Source organism: Meles meles, chromosome 5 (assembly GCF_922984935.1).
Source record: "Meles meles chromosome 5, mMelMel3.1 paternal haplotype, whole genome shotgun sequence".
Taxonomy (NCBI): Eukaryota; Metazoa; Chordata; class Mammalia; order Carnivora; family Mustelidae; genus Meles; species Meles meles.
In genome coordinates, this window is record NC_060070.1 from 113348298 (window position 1) to 113372505 (window position 24208).

The 24208-nt window shown below is 35.5% G+C and overlaps 1 protein-coding gene across 5 annotated transcripts in view; it reads left to right on the forward strand.

Annotated features, from left to right (window-relative positions):
• ADGRB3 (adhesion G protein-coupled receptor B3) overlaps window positions 1–24208 on the forward strand; it is a 743702-nt gene that overhangs the window by 669876 nt on the left and 49618 nt on the right. For 4 of the 5 annotated variants that reach the window (XM_046006639.1, XM_046006644.1, XM_046006642.1 and 1 more), the window contains 6 exons: window positions 4208–4358; window positions 7154–7223; window positions 9838–9904; window positions 12383–12468; window positions 18794–18892; window positions 19218–19389. In XM_046006639.1, coding sequence (XP_045862595.1) covers window positions 4208–4358; window positions 7154–7223; window positions 9838–9904; window positions 12383–12468; window positions 18794–18892; window positions 19218–19389 — 645 coding nt within the window. The remainder of the gene's footprint in view (window positions 1–4207; window positions 4359–7153; window positions 7224–9837; window positions 9905–12382; window positions 12469–18793; window positions 18893–19217; window positions 19390–24208) is intronic. The other variant, XM_046006643.1, reaches the window with a different exon arrangement.

The window sequence follows — 24208 nt, forward strand, 5'->3', positions numbered from 1 at the left end:
CATATTTTCTAGTTTATCTTTGTCCCTTTGTCTGCCTTTAGTTAGGCTGATGAATTTTTTCTTTAGTTCTGTTTTTCCTCTACTATTTTATAAATACATTATTTGTTTCTACTTTTTGTGGTTACCTTAACATCATTAATGTACATATTCAAACATATTCTTCTAACATCTAGAGCTAATTAGTGTCTCTAATATTCCTGAGAACAACAACCACCAAAAGGCTTAGCATACTTTTATTTTCTTCTAATCCTTTGTAACTTTCATTTCCCTCACTTCTTAACCTTCACTTACATTATTTTTAAATTTTATATTTAAGTGGTTGTATCTTAAAAATTAAAATGTGTACATTTAAGCTTTTAAATAAACATTTATGTAGACTTGGTGTATTTTATTACCCTCTTTGCTATCCATTATGTCTTTTATCTCATTCCTTCCTCCTGGATTTCTTCTTATTATTAGTTTATATTGTCTAGCAGTTCTTTCAGAGATAATCCTGAGGTAGTAAACTTCAAAGTTCCTTTAATTCTAAAAATATCTTTATTTCTGCCTCTCACTTGAATAATAGCTTTGGTGGATGTAGAATTCGATCTTCAAAGTTATTTTCCCTTAGAATGCTCAATTCTCTGTCTTCTTGTATCCTGGGTTGCTCACAAGGAATCTGATGTCAATTTGATGCTTCTTCCTTTGTAAGTAATCTTTCTTTTGACTCTGACAGCTTTTAAGATTTTCTCTTTATTCTTGATGTTCACAAATTCCATCACAACATATCGAGGTGTGTGTGTGAGTGTGTGCACGCACACACTCTTCAATTTATCCTTTAGCCCAGAGGATCTTTGAAGTTCTGAGAAGCTTTTCCATAATCTTTCTTTAAATGCTGCCTTCCTTGAAAATTTCTCTATTTTTTCCTTCCAAAAGTAGTTTCAAACAGATGTTAGAACTGTGTGTCATCTGTGTATCTTAATCCCCTATTTCCATGTCTTCATCTCTGCTTCTAATATCCTGCTTTGAGCTGGGGATTCCTTCAGTCTGCACTCGTCTGTCTTGTGTTTTAGGTATTTCTCACTGACTCTAATCTACCACAGTTTATACTTCTTTTCTCTCGTTATTTCATGAAATCTTTTTCTGTTGTCCGTAAGGACTTGAGGTAATGGTATACATGAGGGTGACAGGAATGAACAGTGCTCAGTTTGCCAATTTAATACCCTCTCAAGTTTTGTAATATTTCTCAACAACACTCATCAGTTGTAAAGGACCCAACTGAGGTTCAGTAGGGCAGGTGTAGCAGAATCGAACCATGTGCTTGAGGTACTGGTGAGTCTTGGGTTTGAAATGACAAGCTATCAAGACTCAGCTGTTGTTTTGGGGTGCCTGGGTGGCTCAGTCAGTTAAGCATCTGCTTTCTACTCAGGTCATGAACCCAGAGTTCCAGGATCAAGTCTTGTATCAGGTTCCTTCCTCAGCGGGGAGCCTGCTTGTGCTTGCTGCCCCCCCCCCCCCCGACAAAAACAAAAACAAAACAAACAAACAAAAACTCAGCTATTGTGGGAGTCCAAACCAGACACACACATGAATAAGGAGAAGCTATAGATCTGGACAGTGACAGTGGACCCAGTAGTCGGCAGATTGAGCATATGACAAGGTGTAAACCTGTTTATATAGACAAAGTGACTTGGGAGTTTGAGATTTATAAGTCTAAAAATCTATAGTACTGAGGGGATCCAAGAGATGGTTGATCTTTGTGGGTTACTGACATGGGATTTAGATTATGTGGGGAAAAAAATCAAAGAATCTTGAGCCCTGAACATTAGAATGGCCACCCTATGGAAACTGAGATGACAAATGTGGAAAATAAAAGCATTTATTTGAAAATCGCTATTATAAAAGTTGTATTTTTAAAAGACAGCTTAGCAAATGTATCAGTAGAAAAATTGTGTGTTTCATTACGTAGAGTATCTGATTTTATACTGATTCTTCATATGATAATGAGGCAAAGTGTATCCCCCTTTCTTCATTTTTCAGGAACATATATTTTGTTATACTTTTCATGTATGATTAGTTTTGTGTCTTTAGACATTTTAGTCCATATATACATACATATATATATATATATATATATATATATATACACACATATACATTGTTTAAGTTGAGACAACTTTCCTTCATAGTAAGAGAACTTGCTATATATATATGAATATGCATCTGATAATATTAGGCTATTGGTCATAGAAATGGTTCTTACTTCTCTAAAGTCTATACCTTTTTTTCTACACATTGTGGCCATATTCGTATCCAGAGAGACATGAATTATTGCAATAAATGTCAGTAGCCCCAAATTACATGTATTTCAATTTGTATTAGAATCAAAGTACATATCAGAAAGTCCCAAGGCAACAAACATAATAAAGAAAGAGCAAATTAAAAGTCTCTGTATTGACATATTGAGCGTTTTCTTATTTCTTACAAAATTACAGTGCATCCATTACTTAGCATTTAACATTTCAACATTTTTACATTGTTTTATATAACCTTATACTGATAGTTTAAAAATGGAGAAGGAATAATTTTGCTAGCACATACAATTGAGATGAGACAAACTGGTGGAAGGAAGTGACAGGTGAATTAGAAAGTGTAGCTAGTCTTCGGGTATTAAAGGGAAGAATTATTTTTGAAATTCAAATTGGGATCAGGAACTGCAGATCAGGAGTGAGCAAAGTAGTCAGCTGTAGATATTTAAACCTTAGCTTGGAAGAAAAGTCTCAATGTCTCAAGTATGGGAGCGATCACAGTTGGTTACAGCTACTACATTATGCCTTAAGCAGGAATAAAGGTCTGAGGAAGTTGGTTTAGGAAATCCATGACTTTATCACACAGCAAATTGGCATCTTTATGAAAATAAGTCCTACGTAATTAAGTATATTTAAGTGCTACATGAAACAAGGAATCACATGCCAAAACCTAGTAATGCTTGTTTTAGTACCATTTGCAAAATGATGATGATTGGTGGTCATAATCACAGGCTATATGCTTGCACACTGCTACTCAGCTTCTGGACATTATCTCTGAACATTAAAAACAAAACAAAACAAAACAAAACCTGGTGAGATAAACACGGGAAAGTTCTTTATATAGGATGGAAAGAACTAAAAAGCTGAATTAACATCTGGTGAATTTTAATAGAATAAACAAATAATAGGAATAGTTTGGGCCAAAATTCTAAAAAGCTATTCTGCTTTAGCAGTATACTGGAGTGGAGGCGGGAAGATGAGGGTTGTACTTTTATTTCTCTGTTAACGAGTTTATTATTATTTTTTTCTAGTTCTATGTTTGCTCTTTTCAGTTTCTGGAAATAGCAAGATGGAAACTGACAGAGGAAGAGAGTAGTTTAGTTACTGGTTCTGCTTGATGAAGACTTGGTCTTGAACAAGATTTACACAAAGAAATTGTGCCAGTAGTGAAAAAAGTAGCAGCCCTTACCAAAATGAACCTGCTCACCTTTGCAGATGAGTCACAAGTAACTACTGCTTGGCAGCAGTGAAGTAAAATATCTGTGAAATCATGATTCAATTAACTTTTCAAAATGATTTGATTAGGACACACATTGTAATGTAATAGTACAAAACAGTGTATTAAGGACTTTAAAATACACATGTTATTTTTGTGCTAGGCTATTAGCCAAATCTCATTTTATACTTTGCTCTTACACCAGGAATATCACACTTGTATAAAAGCAATTTTGCCTTTTGGATATCTGTTGGGATGTAATCTTAACATCAATACAGATAAAAAAACAAAACAAAGAATTATCAGCTAGAATGGAAGAATAAAGGATGTAGCCAAAAGAATTATGCAAGCTGTCTGTAACTTAAATTAAACCAAAGATAGGACCATTCCCATAATTACATTTCAAGGAAAAAAACTTCAAGTAAAGTAGTAATTGTTATCTCCCTTGGGTTTTAATTTACATTCAGCCTTCTCCTCATAAAAAATTGAACATGCAAATGGAATTAGGACATATATTTTTTCTATCATAGACATTGTATACAGCATAAAGACTGCAGGTTTCTAATTTCTGTAAATAATTACACTGTCACACAGGAGAGGTAGATATTGGAGATAAAAGCAATGAGTTGAAGATTAATGATCCCCTGGAGGACACGTGATTCTCCCCCACCATATTCAATGTGAGTCTTTTTTGTTTCCACAGAGCATCTGTACAACTACCACTGCATTTTTGCACTTTTTCTTCCTGGCTTCATTCTGTTGGGTTTTGACTGAGGCGTGGCAGTCATATATGGCTGTAACTGGAAAAATTAGGACACGGCTTATAAGGAAACGTTTTTTGTGCCTTGGATGGGGTAAGCATATTAATATACCCTTTCATGCCCCTATTAAGATGACTTTGAAGACATATTGAAGCAGTAGAGTGTGATTATCCCCAGGCTACTTTTCTTTGTGTCCAATTTGATATGTGGAAGTGGAAATATATGAAACTGGTCAGTTTTGAACATTGGGCATTTGGAGCTTTAAAAAGGAGTAAATATTGGATGACCACGTAGCCAGTCAGTGAAGCAGTGGTGTAACAGGAGTCCTGGGATAGCTCTAGGCAGAAAAGCAAAGTGTTCGCTGCTAATATGTCCTGAAAACACAAAATGTTCTAAAATGTTTGGGGCTCAAGACAGGTACATGTTATAGTCACTAGTCATGTACTCCTCATAAGAAGACTTTGAGAAGTCCTTCCAAGAGAGCTCAAAGCAAGTAAGGACTACAGCTATTCCTGTCACAGGAAGAAAGTCATGTAGAGAATGGATGAAGCCTGACAGCTGGTCAGGGGTGTCCTCGAAGGAGAAAAAGAATTGTTGACAGACTGAGAATTAATTAATTTTTTTCCTTATCTTTATCAGGAAAAGTTTCCCTCAAATTGCCTTATGAAATGGACATCTTGAAGATTTGTGTTTTTCATAAGGCCAGTTCTAATGCTTGATTAGAATTAATTAATTAGCTTAATTTAATTAGAATTAAGAATCTCGTTTAGGAAACCTCGGGATTTTGTCATTTGCCTTTGTGTTTCGAAAGACTTGAACTAAAAACATGGGGAATTTGGGGCCAAATATACAGCAAATACCTACTATACTGGTAGGCTAGAGAATAGGATGCTTGATGGAGTCTGAAAAATTACAAGTAAGCAGACTTATTATAATAGCAGAATAATTCATACTGGAAAAATTAGGATCCAGATTATTTAAAGATTATCCATCAGGTCTCAACAAGGTTCTGTCATATGTAATTAACATATTAGGGTTCTTTGCACAGGCAAATGGGAAAGCCATTAAGAAGAAATTGGAGAATGTATTCTACTTACAGTTTTCATAAAAATTTTGTCTGGATTTTATGCCAAAGACCTTCTAAAGTTAGATTGGTATTGAATCAGGGAGCATTTTTATCATGAATTAGTGTCATAAATCTAAGAAATATAGAATCCAGGTAGGTGACTTCCCTTAAATATAAAGAGTGGCAATTTTCTGGATTGGTAAATAGCTTATTTAATAATATCTTTACCAAAGATCTTGAGGAGAGAGCTCACAGCTGGTCCCCAAGTTTACAGATAATATTGCTGCTACTCTAAGTAGCAAAAAAGCTAAGTGGATGGTGCTAGACTATCAGGAAGTCTGAGTTGGCAGATTAGTGGTATATCAATTTCATTATAGCAAAGTGCAACATAATAAATTTAGAAAAAAATAAATTGTACAAAATGAAGATTATTAATGCTTTAGCTATGACCCAAGAAAGAATATTTTCTACTGAATTTGGTCTAGTCAATCAAAAAGTCATATAGGGGCGCCTGGGTGGCTCAGTGGGTTAAAGCCTCTGCCTTCGGCTCATGTCATGATCTCAGCGTCCTGGGATCGAGCCCCGCATCAGGCTCTCTGCTCAGAGGGAGCCTGCTTCCCCATCTCTCTCTGCCTGCCTTTCTGTCTACTTGTGAGCTTTGTCAAATGAATAAATAAAATCTTTAAAAAAAAAAGTCATATATATGTGTATACACGCACACACACACACACACACATGCATGTGTGTATACAGGGTGGAGGGAGATGCATATCTGTTTAAAACTATGATGTGTCCCTCTGAGATGTTCCTCATAGTTTTTGGTCATTAAACCTCACGAAAGAAAGTGATGTCACTTAAAAAGACTCATAGAAGAGAATAGCAGGAAGGAGAGGAAATGATAGGAAGAAAGAAGATGGGCAGAAGATGATTAGATGATGGATTTTTCTACCTGAAAAGGCAAACATCATATTCCTGAAAAGAAGTCATGATCAAAATGAAAAAAAAAAAAAAGAAAAAGAAAGAAAGAAAGAAAATGTAAATAGCATAGATTAGACTGAACTCTATTCACCAAAACACAGGGGCATGCCACTGAACTTGGTAATGAGGTAATGAGAGTGTGAGTCATATAAATATAAACTGAAAGATGTTAGGTCAGTATTGGCACAACTATGCAGGCAATTGAATTCCAAGAGGGACTGAGTGATGTGTGGAGAGATACCTACCAAGAAGTCCATGAAGAGAAACCGTTATATATGTTCTGAACTTTGTTCAGGATTGTTAAAAAGGAGGATAATCGGGAGGCCCCCAAATTAATTCCTTAGAGCCCTTAACCTTGATCCTACATTCTCGTTGTAATAAGTAAATTGTAAAGAATTATGTGCTATGATTTATTTTTTTCTCTTATTGTAAGTACAACCTGATGTGGATCAATACGGGCCAACTGAATGTTCCACTTCTGTGATATTCCATCGCAGCACAATATCCGTTTTTGCCTTTCTGATTTTATAACTATAAATTTCCTTTATAACAGCATAAACCCTTAGGGAAAAAATAACTTAAAAGATAGACTAAATCTCTGTTATTAATTTCCTTTAAACCCATGTCAAATGTGGTGGTAACCTAGCAACATTAGAGAAGTGCACTGAGTTAAAGACCAGCTGTCGCTCTCATATTTTTGTACTTGAAAGAAATTTTGTAATGGAAGAATTAAAGCAATGGTAGTCCATCCAGTGTAAGCATTTTGCGTCTGTCCTGGCTTTCTTGAGCCAGAGTGCACAGTGGTTACTGCTGAATGTGAAGTGTGGCAATGCTTCTCTTGCAGGTTTACCAGCATTAGTAGTGGCCACATCAGTCGGCTTCACAAGGACGAAAGGATATGGCACTGATCACTAGTAAGTCCATCCACAGGGATACATCATGTTTATAATTAAGTAAATCATCATCTATGCTTCATTACTCTTGGTTGGCACTGCTGATGGCTTGCATTTTGTCTCCGAGTCATTAACTAGGGTAGAAATCGCATTAGTGTGGAATGAGGTAAGGTAGCTTAAATGCACAGAGCTTAGGAAGTAAATGCCGGAGCCCTGTGCAGAATCCTCGTTTCAGTTTCCCACTGCCTCATAAGACCGGTGCATTTCAGAATGTTTCAATATTTATTTTGTGTGTTTAATCTCAAATATGTTTTTTGGGAACTGAATAAACCGTGGTGGTTTACCTTTTAACATAAGATTCTGATCTGAACTTCTGATTTCTCTGATGATAATATATATTGGCATCGACCAAGTTGTGTCATGTTAGTTCAAGTTTTGTTGCTATGTTTTTTTTGTTGTTGTTGTTGTTGCTATGTTAAGGTAATACTAAAACTTACAGATCAGGGGAATCAGTACAATGTAAATACAGGTTAGAAAATGCCTAGGCTATGGGAGAAATTAGAGGGAAGAAATAGGGCATGGTATCAGCCCATTCTAATCACAGCTATAATACTGATAAATTCTATGAGAGAAGGTATAAGTAAGGTTTATGTTTAATACTTAAAATGTAAAACAATACACTTTCATATTTTCCTTCATCTGCTCTTTCAAGCTGAGGAGGCAATTGAGAAATGGAGAAAGAGATGGGCACATCTTATTAGGAGCATAAATTTTTAAAGTGAGATTTTCTGTTCGTCGTCAGGTTCGAGGTAGGAATTAATGCTAATTAGACCTTCTGGTGAATTCATCCAAATGGAGATTGTGCCAAAAGACATCATGTCACCTGCCCATCCAAAAGAAATTTCCAAAGAATTTAAAGAACTCGTGTCATTAGAACACTTGTTTTTCTTCTGCAACCTGTATTATAAACACACAAACAGGCAAAACTCCCTGATTGCCTGTTGTAGAGTAGTGCTTACTACAGCGCAATTACCTTTAAGACATTACTTTTTACAGCAGTATGACTCTTTTGGAATAAACCCAGTATTTGAAAGCCACTGTATTGGGGATATAGAAAGAGATAGGATTATAGATGATATGGTTCCAAGTTTCAAGGAGTTTGTGATTAAGACAGAATACAATGTAATGAATAATGTATCAGTTTGAAGATTACCTTGCACAAAAATATAGTTATGTAGTGGCAGTTTGAGAGACACTGACTACAGTGTTGCATCAAACTAAAGGCTTTTTCTCCAGTTATTTTATTTAAAAAAAAAAAAAAAGATATTCAATTATCACCCCCAAAGTGAGAAAGTAGAATTTTCTGTGTCCACTCCTGTGGTGAGGAGAAATAATTACATGCAGGCTTTGAATACATACAGGCAGACACGTTTGTGTTATGTATACATCGATGCATGTATTGGTATGTATGCATGGGTAAATATATAAATGTAAATAAATATATATGTGTATATTTATAAACACACACATATATATTTTATTTATAGAATTACTAGGTCAAAATTTTTAATTGAAGTATAATTCATGCACAGTAACATTCACCCTGTTCAATGTATAGTTCTGTGAGCTTTAATAAATACTTAGGTTGGGTAACCACCACAACAACTAATACAGAACAGTTTATTCTTAGAACAGATATAGGACCGTTATTGTTAATGGTTCTTAATTTTGGAGGCAGCATGTTCATTCTGCGGAGGTAGAAGGAATATTGACAGGGTCAAATGTCAAAACAGGTGCATGAAATAATGGGCATGACCCATTGCACCAGCAGAGATAAAACATTTCCTGGTGTTTTCCTTATATCGACTCTCCTGGACTCTGCACACACACATGGGCCACCTTGCAAGCCCAAGTTGTACCCCGTGTTTTCTTCATGGCCCTCTGCTGTGAGAAAACAAACGTTCTCACTCAAATGGGTTACCTTGTCTCCACCACGTCTCTAGCAATTTAAACCTGCATCTCTTGGTGAATTGAGTAATCGAAATAAACACAGCTGCCCTTATTTTTATTCAAAAGCTTATCTTTAGTGAATTTGCTTAGTAGGCTGGGATAAAAGTAAAATCAGAGCTAAAAAAAAAAAAAGCATAGAAAATATAGATTATCCATTCTCTGCAATGATGGCTTTTAAACCAATTTCTCCCAATATCCCAATGGCCTCAAGGAAGAACCCATAAATGACATATGCAAGACTGAAAGCACACTGTTCTTGGTATTTGAAATTTTTCATAATGGATATAAAGCAGCATTTTACGAAACTTATGTAATAGTCACCTTTGTACTGAAAGTCAGTATAAAAATCTTACTGCAAGAGTAATTTGTCTAAAATGTTTTAACTGCTTGAAAGCAAGGCCTTATAATAAAAGTTTCTTTTCTGCGAAAGGTATATATTTCTCACACATGAAATGCTCTAATTTTAGCTTTTTCCATATCTCCTAGTGCATTTTGTTTAATTACAAGCCTTTGAAATGTGCCAAAAATTGAATGCTAAGTACATAATTCAAGTAATTTGTATCATACTTCATGGTTTAACACTTATCACTAATTTCTGTTAGTTTCTATCTGATGTTATTTTTAGCTGTTGGCTGTCTCTTGAAGGAGGACTTCTCTACGCTTTTGTTGGACCTGCAGCCGCTGTTGTCCTGGTAAACATCAAAGTCAACTTCTTCTGTTTTCTTAGTCAAGAAAGCCTGCCTTGCTTCAGTTAGAGTGATGGTTTTGTATTTGTTTTGTAGAAATTTCAAAGTTCAATGTATTATTACTTATCAGTTATTACTTAAATTTGAATATCAAATGCTATTTAGTCCCTTATTACTCTAAAATATTCTTATTTTGAAGACTGGAGACATAAACGTGGGAGTGTGGGATTTCTCTTACAGTAATTTCACATTTGTGAAGAAGTTCGAGTAAGTTTCAATAAATTCTTCCTCGTTCGTGTACCGAATTTCATCATTTATGATCATACCACCTTCTACTATTCTGTATGATCTACGTCATTGTTAAGATCTCTTAATTTTGTAACTGCTGCCTGCTGTCAAATATCAACAAGAAAATACCTATCCAGATGTCAGACTTTCTCAGCCTCAGTGCTACAGACATTTTGGACGAGATATTTCCTTGTCGTGAGGCTGTCCTCTATATTTTAAGATGTGTAGTGGCATCCCTGGGCTCTACCTACTAGACACCAGTAGGAATGTCAAGTCAGTAAAAATAAAAAATGTTTCCAGACATTTCCCAAAATTCCCTGTGGACAAAAATCACCCCCAGTTGAGAGCCCCTGCCATATTTTATGCATAAGGATTTGAATTGTTTCTTTTTGGAATCTTGCAAACATGAAAATTTTCTACCAATTTGCCTTTCTTTCCCTCACTCTGATATTATTGATTACAAATTCTTCTTTTCTAATAAATCTTTAAATGAAAATGTAAGGGGGGAAATGGTCTGAATTAAATGCGAAGATCCACATTGCTGGGCAATTAGAGTTCTAATTGAAAATTACCCTTTGGTTTCTTGAACGATTCATTCAGTATATTAGAAGCTAGCCGTATCTTTCTTAATAACTCTGTATGACTTTTCCTTTCTTTAAAGTTTGCTCTCCCTCCTCTAAACTACAACAGGGAGCAGAAACTGTGCATGATTCACAAGAAAAAAATCTAGACATGAGTGTTAGAGAAGAGCATAGGGAAATTGAAACTATTAGACACATTTTTGTCTGCTGCATTGAATTCTTATTTAATCAATTGAGTTATTTCCCTAAGCTACTAAGTTAATATACATATAACCCTAAAATGGAGAAACAAAGAGTATGTGTATAATTGAAAAACCAAAGTTTGGTCTTTGGAGTAGTGATGGATTCCCTCATGATTAAATTGTAGATTAATAGAATCCACAGAATACACTTTTTTTCTCTTAGTTCATGTAATGAGAAATGTGAAGATGAGTAAGTCTTTCTTTTGATCCAAGGGTTGTCTTGCCAGGGAAGGTATGACGAGTGACAACTCCTAAGACCTTACCTAAGAGTTGCTTTGGATCTTCCTTATACCAGCAGTTAAACAGATTTCAGCTTTATGTTTTGTCAGGCCAATGTGCTACGGAAATGGAATCAATCTATCTTTCTTTCTATTTCTTCCTTTCAAATTAGTCATCCTGTTTAATTTAAAACAGATTTTTGTGAACTGCTAGTTTTAATGTTAAAGACTTCACCATTTGCATTGGGGGATGCACCGAGATTCTGTTGATCATGGAGGGTAAGGGGCAAAAAGGCAAAACAAAGAAAATATTTTTCCTTGGCTATCTTGGTTTCAGCGTTGGACTGGATTCCTTTTATCAGGAAGCACTGGTAGGTTAGAGGATTGTGGGTGCTCGTCATAACAAGCTGCTACAAATAGACCACAGCGATCTCTACAGCTTTTTACAATTTTACTTGAGAAAGAAAAATATGTGTGATTTCATTTCAGATGTATTATGCAAAAGACCTTTTAAGTGAGAGTAAGAGAGTCTTAGAAAATGCTGAGCAGTGTTCAGTAGAGCACATTATAAGAATTGGTCTTAGTGTCCATCTCTTAAAGGATTCTGGTAAGTTGAATAGGCTTTCCCCCTTTTTCTAGAAAAGCATGGGACATGAAAATGTGCTCCACCCACAGGAGGAATGGCCACACCTCCTGAGGAATGCAGGTCTTCTGTTCTCCTTACTGGGGACAATGATGAATCCTTAACACCTCAACCTAGTCTCACACTGTGAGACTGAAAATCTTTTGACTCTCACAGGGTAAAACTCAATTTGGCCAATTGATTTTAATCAGGGGTGACCTAGAATGCCAGACTGGCATAGTATGGCACCTTTTACGTTAGACAATTAAATGGTAATTTCCTTAGTGTTAACTGCAAAGCATGGAAATGAAATGTACTTAACGTACTTTAAAACTTTAAAGTAACACACCACTGTTAAATTGTTCTGTTCCGATATGCATTATGAAATATTTGATAGGTGATTTATATCACTGCTATTGTGAGTTCAGAATTCGGAAGTGGTTATAATTTAATAAAAGAGGGTTTTCAGGAGAAAGGGGGACCTGATTCCCTTCAATATCATTGAAAGGTCAACCTTTGTTTCTGTTTGACAGGTCAACATGGTGATTGGCATTTTGGTATTTAATAAACTTGTTTCCAGAGATGGGATCCTAGATAAAAAGCTCAAACACAGAGCCGGGTAAGCTGCAATTGGTGGATTTTGAAGGTTCTTTACCAGTGAATCCCATACTCCAATTCCAGTTCATCATTGACTGCATTTTGACTGTGCCTTGAATTTTGTTCCTGATGAACCAGTGTGTTTGGTAGATTCTGCCATTCAAGTTTTCAATGTGCTATTCTGCAGTAATGTGACAAATATCTAAAAATAATTTGAAAGAGCATTAAGAAAGTCTGGATTTCTTTGTGCATATTGCCTGTTTGTAAGATACGAAGATTAAATGTTAAGGCTGGACTTTACACTATTTTTTTTTCTATTTTTTTTCAAGTTCTCATTTAAATTCTAGTTGGTTAACATACAGTGCAATATTGGTTTCAGGAGTAGAATTTAGTAATTTATCACTTAACATATAACACCCAGTGCTCATCACAACAAGTGCTTTCCTTAATGCCCATCACCCGCCTAGCCCATCCCCCCACCCACTGCCCCTCTAGCAACCCTCAGTTTGTTCTCAATACTTAAGAGTCACTTAGGGTTTGCCTCTCTCTCTCACTTTTTTCCCCCTCCTTTCCCTGTGTCCATTTGTTTTGTTTCTTAAATTCCACATATGAGTGAATTGGTATTTGTCTTTCTCTGACTAACTCAGTTCACTTAGCATAATACTCTCTAGCTCTACCCATGCTGTTGCAAATAGCAAGAGTGCACTCTTTTTTTATGGCTGAGTAGTAGTCCACTATGTGTATATGTGTGTATCTTCTTTATCCATTCATCGGTTGATGGACATTTTGGGTCTTTCCACAAGTTGGCTTTTGTTGATAATGCTGCTTTAAACATTGGGTGCATGTGCCCCTTTGAATCAGAATGATAATACTTATTCTTAGGTGAGAAAGTCCCCTTCGTTTGTGTCACAAAGGACAGGAGGGTACTGAACATAATGTCAGTGTGTGACACAGCTCGAGACAAGCAAACCATACTAGGGCAAAAGTAGTACATTTTCTTTGATTAATTGTATATTTCACAAAATTTCTTCACAGGAAATAATCACTAATGAAACACTATTTTGTCATTTTTTTCATTCTTTATGATGTTTTGACTATAACTTGCTAGGAAGATTTATTCATAATTTTCACTTGCACATTTTAACCACTTACAAAATTTAGAAAAGCATCTCCTTTGATTTTACTGTCACTATGATATCACCACATTTAATGACTCATAACATTTCATAAGTGGGTTGATAGTGCCTTGTAAGGTTACATGGTTACCTCATCATATACGCTTGTAAAAATTTGAATGAAATATTAATGCTTTGAATTTCCCTTTCTATCTCTTCTTGAAAAACTTTATATCTTCCTCCTTCCAATTTAACTATACTTTGATTCAAAACTTACCCTACAATTGTTATTTCTTTAATAACTTAAGTTATTATTTAATAGTCACAAAACTTGATCACTGATCAGTGAGAATTTTGAGTGCTTTATGTTTCTATAATCTATGTAATGATTTGTATGGTATGGTAATCTAGGTATTGTTCCCTCTAGTAAAAGATTAGTAAAATGTTTTGAATACAAAAACTTTATATCCTTTGTATCAAGCTTTAGAACTGCAATGGTATAATAAAAACATCATTGGAGGTTCCTTAAAAGGGGGACATCACTTACCACTTAGAAACTTTTTTCACTTCAGATGAGTCTTCACAGCATCCTTAAATAGGTAAACTTGAACTTGCACACTGAACTTTCTATACCATTTGAACTTGAGGCTTTCACACTTTTGCTCTTGTCTGCCATGTATGATTGGAATTGGAACAATAGCTTCAGTATTTCTGCCCAGATTAATCATGTAAGTATAAATTGATCATACTGAATATGGGGTATAGAAACTGCGTTCTGCCTCTAGTGGCATAAACGTGTGTCTGTGTACACACACACACACACACACACACACACACACACACACACAATTATTTTTTAATTGGGGGCTGGGGGTTTAGTGGTTAGGATAAAGCCTTGAGGTAAATATGTTTGAACAAAGCCATATTTAATATCTAGCTCTGCACTTACCGGCTATGTGTGTCTTTGGGCATGTTACTTAGTTATTCTGGAGTTCAGCCTTCTAACTTATAAAATGGGGATAATAATTTTACCTCATAATAGAGTATATGAAATATAATGTATACAGAGGATTCATTAGAATAGCAAATAGCAAACACTCATTCAACAAATGGTGACTATTGTTATGACACATTAAAAGAAGAAAATAGATTGTTTTCAAGTGACCCTGACTTCTATCAGTCAAGCATCTGTGATTCTGCCATTCATGACATTGAGGTCAAAAAAAAAAAAAAAAAGAGGAGAGAGAGATGACATCATCAGAATGAGTATAATGCTAAGGATTTATTAAATTTGCTATCAGTATTTTTTTCTCACTTAATCATTTTATATGTTGTATCCAGTTTGATTTACATAACCTACATTTAAGAGAAATAACAAAATTGTCACATTATGAATTTAGAAATTTCCACTTCAATCTACACATTAATTTTAAAACATCTATTTATGAAAAAATTATTAGAAGTTACTTCTGCATTTTACTTGCAAAACAGAATCTGTATTTTTCCAGTTCAAAGGCAACCATCAGAGAAATAGAAATGTTGTTAATATGTGTTATAAAAGCAGAAGGATGGTTACAATTTAAAGCAGAAAAGAATTATCAACAAGTTAATGATTCTAGGCTTTAAGAACTTTTTTCTATAATATAAAATACAGCTTTTGCCTAATTATGTGTAGATTGAAATTCACTATTTCTAAGTATGATTGAAGGAAATTTGTAGAAGATTTTAGTTCACAGAGAATCCATGAGAACAGTCATAAAGATTTCAGTGAACAGGGGCGCCTGGGTGGCTCAGCGGTTTAAGCCTCTGCCTTCGGCTCAGGTCATGATCTCAGGGTCCTGGGATCAAGCCCTGCATAGGGCTCTCTGCTCAGTGGGGAGCCTGTTTCTTTCTCTCTCTGCCTGCCTCTCTGCCTACTGTGACCTCTCTCTGTCAAATAAACAAATAAAATATTAAAAAAAAAAAAAAGATTTCAGTGAACAATAAATAATCAGAATTAACTAAAGAAACAGTGAGCAAGAAGCTAATTAATTCAAAAGTTGATGCTAATCATAAATTTTTCAGGTTGAAAATATCTATATATCAAGTGTTTTTGGAACATTGTTTATTATTTAGAATCAACATGTTCCCTTACCAGTTTTTTGTTCCTGTTTACTCCTTTTTATAATTATTAGAAACTGCCAAGCAATAGTTTATTCAATCAATATTTATAACAAAATGAATGAATGTTTAAGAAATAACATAGTAGCTTGACAAGTATATAATATCCAAATTATATTTTTTCTAATACATGAAATATATTTACTAGGGAGGGATTGATTGTAATTAATACATTTTATACAAAATAATTGAAAAGAATGAAAAGATGAAATGGCATATATATTCAAATATGAATATTTTCCTTGTTAATAAATATTTCAAGCAGAATATTTCATTTTTTCCTATCTTTTTTGCAATGGAACTTTCTTATCTACTATTTTAAACTGCTTTATCTCATCTACCTGAAGTTAAGGAAACTACCAGGGTCTTGTACAAATATCATGAGATTTTTTCTGAAGGAAAAGGGAGTATTTTTTTTTCCCCAAGGAATTTTATGTAGTATCAATAATGAACCAATCAGACAGGTTTTTGTTGTTGTTGTTTTGTGTTTGTTCTTGTTTTTTTCCTAAGCAAAAGAAAAAGAAAATCGAGAAGGGAAGCTTGTAGACTCAAGACCCTGCAGGAATAACCTGATACCCTGGTAGATATGGTAACATTTGAACTTACGGGAAATTCAATTTTTTTTTTTTTTTTTTTTTTTACTGTTAGCACTTTTTATTTTATAGCTATATCATTTCCCCTGTAACAAAGAAATAAATTTTTATTTCCCTTGCAGCAAACCTGTTTAGCATTTAGACTATGTATTCTTCATACTATATTAACTTCTGTAGTGGTCATACAAACTAGGGGAAAATATCCTATCTCCCTGGGTAACGTATCTCTCCTCTGCCCCATATACGTCTAATAATAGAATTCCAAAAGTGTCCAACCAGTTAACACCAAGCTTAGTTTGCAACAGTTGTTAGCTCTGACTAAGGGCGTAGGCCTTTTAGTCAATTACAAATCAATCTCAAAAAGAATACTGGCTCAATACTTTCAGGAAAGCCCATACCTAGATCAATTAGTTTTTCTTAGGGCTAAAATACTTGTTTATATTGTGTACTAAACTAAAATTAGTTTTTTTTCATCTTTGGCTTTTCAGTCTTGCTTTGGAGCCTAGAGACAGTGCCTTTAAATTGAGGAAGATAGCCACATGTGTGTTCAAAGCACAAATACCACATTGCGCATCTCCTCTGATAAAGGAAACAATAATCAGTCGTGCCTTTTTAATATTAATCTGACGGAGCTTAATAAAACTGAAGATAACTCAGATATATAGTTAGGACAGTTGTGTGCATTCCTGCTTTAAATCAGAATAATCTCTGGGGCTTCAAGAAACACAGGTGCCCAGGGTACCTAGGTGACTCAGTTAAGCATCCAGCTCTTGGTTTCAGCTCAGGTCACGATCCCAGGGTGGGAAGATTGAGCCCCATGGTGGGCTCCAGTAGAGTCTGCTAGAGATTCTCTTGCCCTCTCCCTACCCCTACCCTCCCTCATTCCCCCCCCTTTCTCTTTTTCAAATAAATAAATAAATAAATAAATAAATAAATAAATAAATATCTTTTAAAAAGAAGAAAAAAACACAGATGCCTAAGCCCCACTGAACTGGAGTCTTTGGTGTTGGGTATATATATCTGAGGTGGCGCCCCTGTGAGAACACCGCTGTAGATAGGCACTCCTTTGGCAGTAGTTTCAAACACACTCGCAGGCCCACTTAGGCGCTCGTGATCCAACTGGATAGACCATTGTTTACTTGTTATTGTGAAAAGTATTGTGAAAAGTTTGCTCTCATGTGCCAGGACATAGGTCCTGGGTTGAATCTGTAAGATGAACGATGGAGTCCCCTATTTCCCACCCTCACGTCTAACTCTAACTCTAACTCTCCTGGGATTTACTGGTCAATCAGTCTACTTATTTAATAGCTTTCAGGTTTATTATCTCATCCAAGCACTATCCAAAAATGAGTTCACTTCTTTAAAAGAAATGAGACAGTCTGAAGTATGATGATCTTAGGATTTTTCTCTATCCTGCCATTTTTATTACATACCTGTCCACTAAATATTATTTTGAAAACACCTACTGAGAAAACATCTATTTTAGACATTAGCACCACAAGAGAATAGACAAGAGAAGTATACCACAGAAAATCATTTCAAGATATTTTGAACTTCAAGTAATTTCTTTTTGGTTTTTCATGAGAGCATTATGTTCTAATAAACCAGTCATTTTCAAGGCACTCTTTGCTAACGTAAAATGTGTACAAAGCTTTTCTGGATAGCATGACTTTGCTTCTATGATATAAGAGGTTAAATCTGAATTATTTGAATCTGAATTTGCCTGCGAAATCCTCTGGATTAGAATAGACCATTTAAATGCTGTTGGATTGGAGTTTATGAAAAAATGTTTGAAAGACTATTTTGAACTTAATGTTAAATGTGTTTTATTAAAGCATTAAACTATCACCCTTTTATTATAAACTAATATTTCATCAAATTTCATCAGCCCCTATATTCAGATCATCCTAAAATGTGGATAATACATTGATGCTGTGAGAAATTTAAAAATATGAATCTGTTGAGATAAAGGCTACATCGCCCGCAAATGATTAAAGCCCTAAAATATATATCTTCTTATACTGGACTTCTGATAGACATGTTTACATTTCAGAAGGTTTTAACTGATATCATGTGCCTTCTGCAAATGACACTGAAAATCTTTGAAGCTGGGAGTCCTGATGTGTTTGATAATCAGGGGTCTGAATAAAGGGTTTTCACTGTATGTCTACACAAACACATGCTTATGTTTAACTCAGTGTATTGGACAATTTTGAACTGTAGACACCGGGCCATTTATGATGTAATTGATGGAAATACGCTTTGCGTGCAACAAAGGCCCATCTTATTAAAAGGTAAATGTTACAAAAATAATGTGTAGTGTAAATGCATCTTTAAAACAACCCAGAGCATTCATCTTTGATAAATAAACTTTTCTGCATGAAATCGTATTTAAAAGCTAACTTGCAGCAGCAACGTCTTTTTTTTTGGTGACAATTCAATATTTTGTTCTTTTTGTGGGTGTTCTGTTTGTTTGCAGTCAGATGAGTGAGCCTCATAGCGGTTTGACGCTCAAATGTGCCAAGTGTGGAGTAGTTTCAACAACAGCTTTGTCAGCCACCACCGCCAGTAACGCCATGTTAGTCCCAATCATTTACATCTTCTTGTTACAAATCTTTTACAGTGCATGTGAGAAAATGCTATTGTGGAAAAAAAAAAAAGTCGTGTTTGCTAATATTGGAGCTAAGAGCATACTTAAATATTTATAATTGGCAACTGCCTTTATAACTATTGTGGGATTGGCTATAAAAAATAAATAAAACTATCCAGTGTTATCTGCTTTATGGTTTCCAAGTTAACGGTCTTGGTACCACATCCAAGAATGCTTTGTTGAACGGGGGTTTGGTTATTGCCTGGGGCGTGACACGCAGCTACGTAATGTTGCTCTCTCTGTCTCTCAACAGGGCGTCTCTTTGGAGTTCCTGCGTGGTGCTTCCTCTTCTGGCTCTGACGTGGATGTCTGCAGTTCTAGCCATGACAGACAAACGCTCCATATTGTTTCAAATACTTTTTGCCGTGTTTGATTCTTTGCAAGGTTTTGTGATAGTCATGGTCCACTGCATTCTTCGGAGAGAGGTAAGAAAGAGAATTCCTCTGGCAGAGAGGGATGATGGTTAGATGAATATTTTCCTTGTTAACAAATACGATCATTCATTTTAATACCTTGGGATTAAAATCATCTCTTCTAAAGGCAATCATTTGGAAAGTCAAAGCTAAAGGAGAAGCTATAAGGCAAATTTCAAGAGGGTTCTTTGGACCCTGAAAGTGACAGTTAAAACAGATGGGACTGTGCAAGAGAAGATGCTTCCAGGGTTCCCAGACACCAGGGAGAGTAGAGTCAAAAAAGGTGATAGGTGGAGAGAAGTCTGTAAGGGACACTGGTAGATGGGGGAGTGGGGGGCATATTTTTAAGAGGCATAGTTCATAAACGTAATACAGTGATATCTCTTAAAACCATTCCCAGCTGCTGCTGCACACAGCATATCCCCATTCCTTCATACTTAACTTATTACATTCTAAATAGAAAATGTTGAGTATTACTGAATGGTTTTTGTGTCTATACTAAATTAAGGTTGCTAAAGGTGCATGATTTTGAGATGGATGTTTATACTTTAAAAATGCAAAAAAAAAAAAAATGTACAAAAGCAACACAAAAGGCGGTAATTGTCCCCAGGAACCACAGATCTAAAATCACAGCATTTTTCCAGGTCATGGTTGAGGTTTATTGTCAGCAGTGAGGAAAACAACTCCTCCTTCATGAGTCGAGACACTAACCTGTGCTGAATCCACTGAGCAGTGATAGATATCGGACGTGATTTGTTTTGCGAGAAAATATTGCTTTCCAGCCAGTGCAAAAATTATGCTGAGTGCTTGTAAGCACTGACACAGTGTTTACAAGGTTTATGAGTCATTTTTGTGTTTACTCTGGGGACAGTGGCAACTAAAACACAATGACACAGTGCCATGCTAGTAATTTTGAGGAAACGGCCTACACTGTCATTTCTCATTATCCAGCTTGTTTGAAAACTTTATTATGATGTGCACGTTGCAGAAAGACTCATGTGTGTATGACTGCACACCACACAGTTTTTATAGTGATATGTGAAGGTAACCAAAGGTTTTTAACCTGATTTACCAGATGGGGAGAACAATATTTCTGAGCTGCTTCAGGAAGGTGCAGATGTCAGCAATAAACCCCCATGTGTATTCCAAGAACATTATATGGTGAAAAGAAGAGTGACTTCACATTGCAAAGGAGGCAATATTTCATCATCTAAAAATATGATTTAGCTTATAGTTGCCAAGCCTTTTAATTCCTTCGTCACAAATTTCTACCTAGAATATCAATATTACAAGTATTCAATCTTTTGTAGACCCAAATTAAGTAAAAGTTAAGGGGAAATTGAATGATTTAGGGCTGTGTAATTCTCCAACGATAGCTGCCTTGTGGGTCTTCTGCATTATCTGTAATGTGTTTATGTAACAAAACTGTTCTAAGCAAATAGACACAGGATGCATTTTTGATTGACAATTAAGGATGAACAGTTGCGGGTTTTAAGCAAGATACATAATACATTTATGCAGTTTTCAGACGATAATAACACTGTAGGTGTTAAAGAGGAGAAAAGTATCTTATCTCTGAAAAAGCCTCTCTTTTTCTTCAGAAATAAGCTTTGGAGATAGCCCTAAGCTATGTTAAAAATATTCAGGTTTTAAAATGACAGATATTTTGATGGTTTATTATCAAATTTTTGCTCCTTACTGAAGAAAAATATTTGGCATACAAATTTATTTCCATCGGAACTTTTCCATAGTTACTAATTGGACTAATAACCGTCAAAAACATGATTTAAGGGTAATTAAATCAAATCATATAATAAAAGCTTCTGCTAAGTAGATATCTGTAAATACATGTTTCCTGTTTTAAAAAAGGGAGTAAAAATATGAATATTGGCCCTGTTATTATTGCATTTTCAATGATTAGTTCAAATTGAATAGTTTTATAGCTGATAAATTAATGGCAGAGTGTCATCACTCTCATTTCCAAAAACTGAAATGAAGAATCATATATCCATTCTTTTTGCATTGACCTTAAAAATACCCTGTAACACTGCTGTAAGTACACAGAGCAGATGTCAGTTATAGGGCAAATCTCTTTCAGAATTTCTCCAAGGATGTTTTTACTGAAAAAACAAAAGAACCTTGTTTAAAAGGGTTTTGCAAATCCCAAGGACCAGATCAAAAGAAGGCCTCACTGGGTTCAGAGAAACTCATCTTGACCTTCTAACTGCGTATGGCCTAACACACCAGCAATAAGTCTGTCTCATATTACCTGTGATCACACTGTGCTAACTTTAAGCACAGTTCAGGAGAATAGGAGCATCTTCCCATATCCTCAGTGTCTCCTCTGAGCAGAAGTTCCATAAAAATACACCAAAACAAATGGTCTAGATAGCTACCTGTAAAATACTGAGTAATGACGCCTATCAAACTACCTGATAATCCCATAGGAGAGTTTAGGAATACAATTTTACCTCTACTGCCTTTTTCACTTTAAAATATTTTTTACAATAACTCAGGATGATTTGTATGGATTTTTCTTTGTTAAAAATGTATAAGCAGTGTAAGAAATGTTTCCTTCAACTTAGAGAGAGACTGGATACAGATACACTTTTTTTTTTCTGTGTATTTTTGACTTGCAGTAACATAATTTGGTCATTTATAGTCTTTAATGATTCTTCCAATATGAATTCAAAGCCTTTTCCTATATTTACTTTTGTAATCTTCCTGTGAAGGAGGTGGGTGTACACAAGGGAGGAATATGGCCTTGCAGTTGAAGAAAGAGAAAAGAAACAAAATAGTATAACGGGCATTTTAAATGTGATGTGTATGGGGCTTGATTTATTCTAAACGTGCCTTTGCTTTTAGTGGATTCAATTTTAAAACCAAATCATTTCACATCAGAAGGGAAGAGAAAAATGATCACTTCGGTTCTGGCAACTCAATTATATTCCACATTAAAAAAAAAGCAAATTGATTATTTGCATAACAATTTGTTGCAACCTCCAGATTGACATCTCAATATATAAATTTCATAAAATTTGTATTCTTGAAAATACAATTTTGTCTTCTGGAGAACTCTGTCTATTGAATTGCTTTGGTAGATGCTTCTGACAAAAGAGAAAACAAAAAAAGGGAATAAAAGAAAAAAAAAATGATTTATCACACATCACTTGCAGCAACAAAACATAGATCTTGGAAGCTAATATGTATAATACCTAATAAGACAGGATCTAATAGAAAAAATATAGATGATTTCTTCATTTATTTGTCATTCCTTGATTAGAATTCATTTGCATTAAACACATAACGACATCTACTATTTACTATTCTCCACATTGCTATGGAAATTCAAACTACACAAGTTATGAAACCTTTGAAATAGTTACTGTTGCTAGGAAACACTTTCTTGGTGCCTGCACATTCTTCTCATCTCTCCTGTCTCTGGCTGTGCCTGGCTCTAAGACAATCTTACAGCTTAATGTCAGAGGGGGAAAATAACAAGATTGTGATACAAAATAAGCTACAATAAAACCCTTTCACTAAATGGAAGGAAAGAGGCAAGTGCTTAAATAGATGACTTTGTTGTATCAGTGTGTGAGGGTCCGTGGCTGCTCTGTGTGGCAGTAGAAGGGCCAAGCTCCTCTTTTCTCTTTCCCCAGCACAGGCAGGAGGTCTAGGCTGCACCAGATGAGGTCCCAGAATCTTCATCCAAACCCAGGAAGCAATTTTGTAACAAAGTGCTTGAAATAAACATGAACAGCTTTCTCTTTCTTTCTTTCCCTCTTTCTCTCTTTCTCTCATTCCCCTCTGCCTTTTTTTTTCCCCTTCCAATTTCCAATTTGGTCTTATTTCCATAAAGAACACAGCTAAACAAAATGATTTACAAGCACATGACTGTGAATATGTAAAACAAACAAGCATCCTTACCGATCTCATCTAAAACTAATGTTCTCCCCCAAATCATTAAAAAAAAAAAAATAAATGAAGACAATAGCAGTGAAATAACTAGAGAGCAGTTGGAGAAGAGGTCATACTGCATATAATATAGTTCAGATTGAGAGTTGCATGAGTCTCCTAGCCTGACTATTTACAGGGAAATTAGGTATGACTCATCATTACGGAAGTGCTTACGGAAGCGCCTATCTGTGCCTGCCCTTAACGAGGGAGAGCAGGAGTTTCAGTTGGTCTCTGGAGATGAGGGAGTGGGTGATAGGAGACTTCAGAATGCAGCGGGTCCTGAGCAGAAAAATGGGGTCTGAGGATTAAGGAAGTGAAAGTTTCATGTAAGGGAAGATGGAAAGAGATTATTAAGCATGAGGTTTCCATGGAATGGAGCCTACGGTGAATATAGAATAGTCCTCTCTGAGACCATCTGGGATACATGGAGGCATGAAGCAAGTGATGTGATCCTACATACTAGAGTGATTAAAAAAAAAAAAAAAAGGTTTATAACTGCAACCCCAAGAGAAAGACAGTACTGACAACATTTGAATGCATAGCATTGATTAAGTGATGTTTTTAGAGCTTTGTCATTGGGCTGTTTAGTGGCCATGCTAAGAGGCCACTGTGTGTCATGTCATGAAGAAGTTCAATACATTTCATAGAGTTAGTGAGTGGTCCAGGGTGGGAGGCTCAGGGTGCCACTGATTCTAAGATTGTCAGTTGCTCAGAAGGATAAAGATTTAAGGGAAAAGGGACTGGATTGCTAAGAGCCTTTTCTTTGTCAGGCTGAATTCAAAGTTCAAGAAGAAATACACTTAAAGATCATTTTGTTTCTTGTGTTTGTTTTCCGGGAATGGGAGAATGGCTCACGGTACCGCAGTGAAGCTGA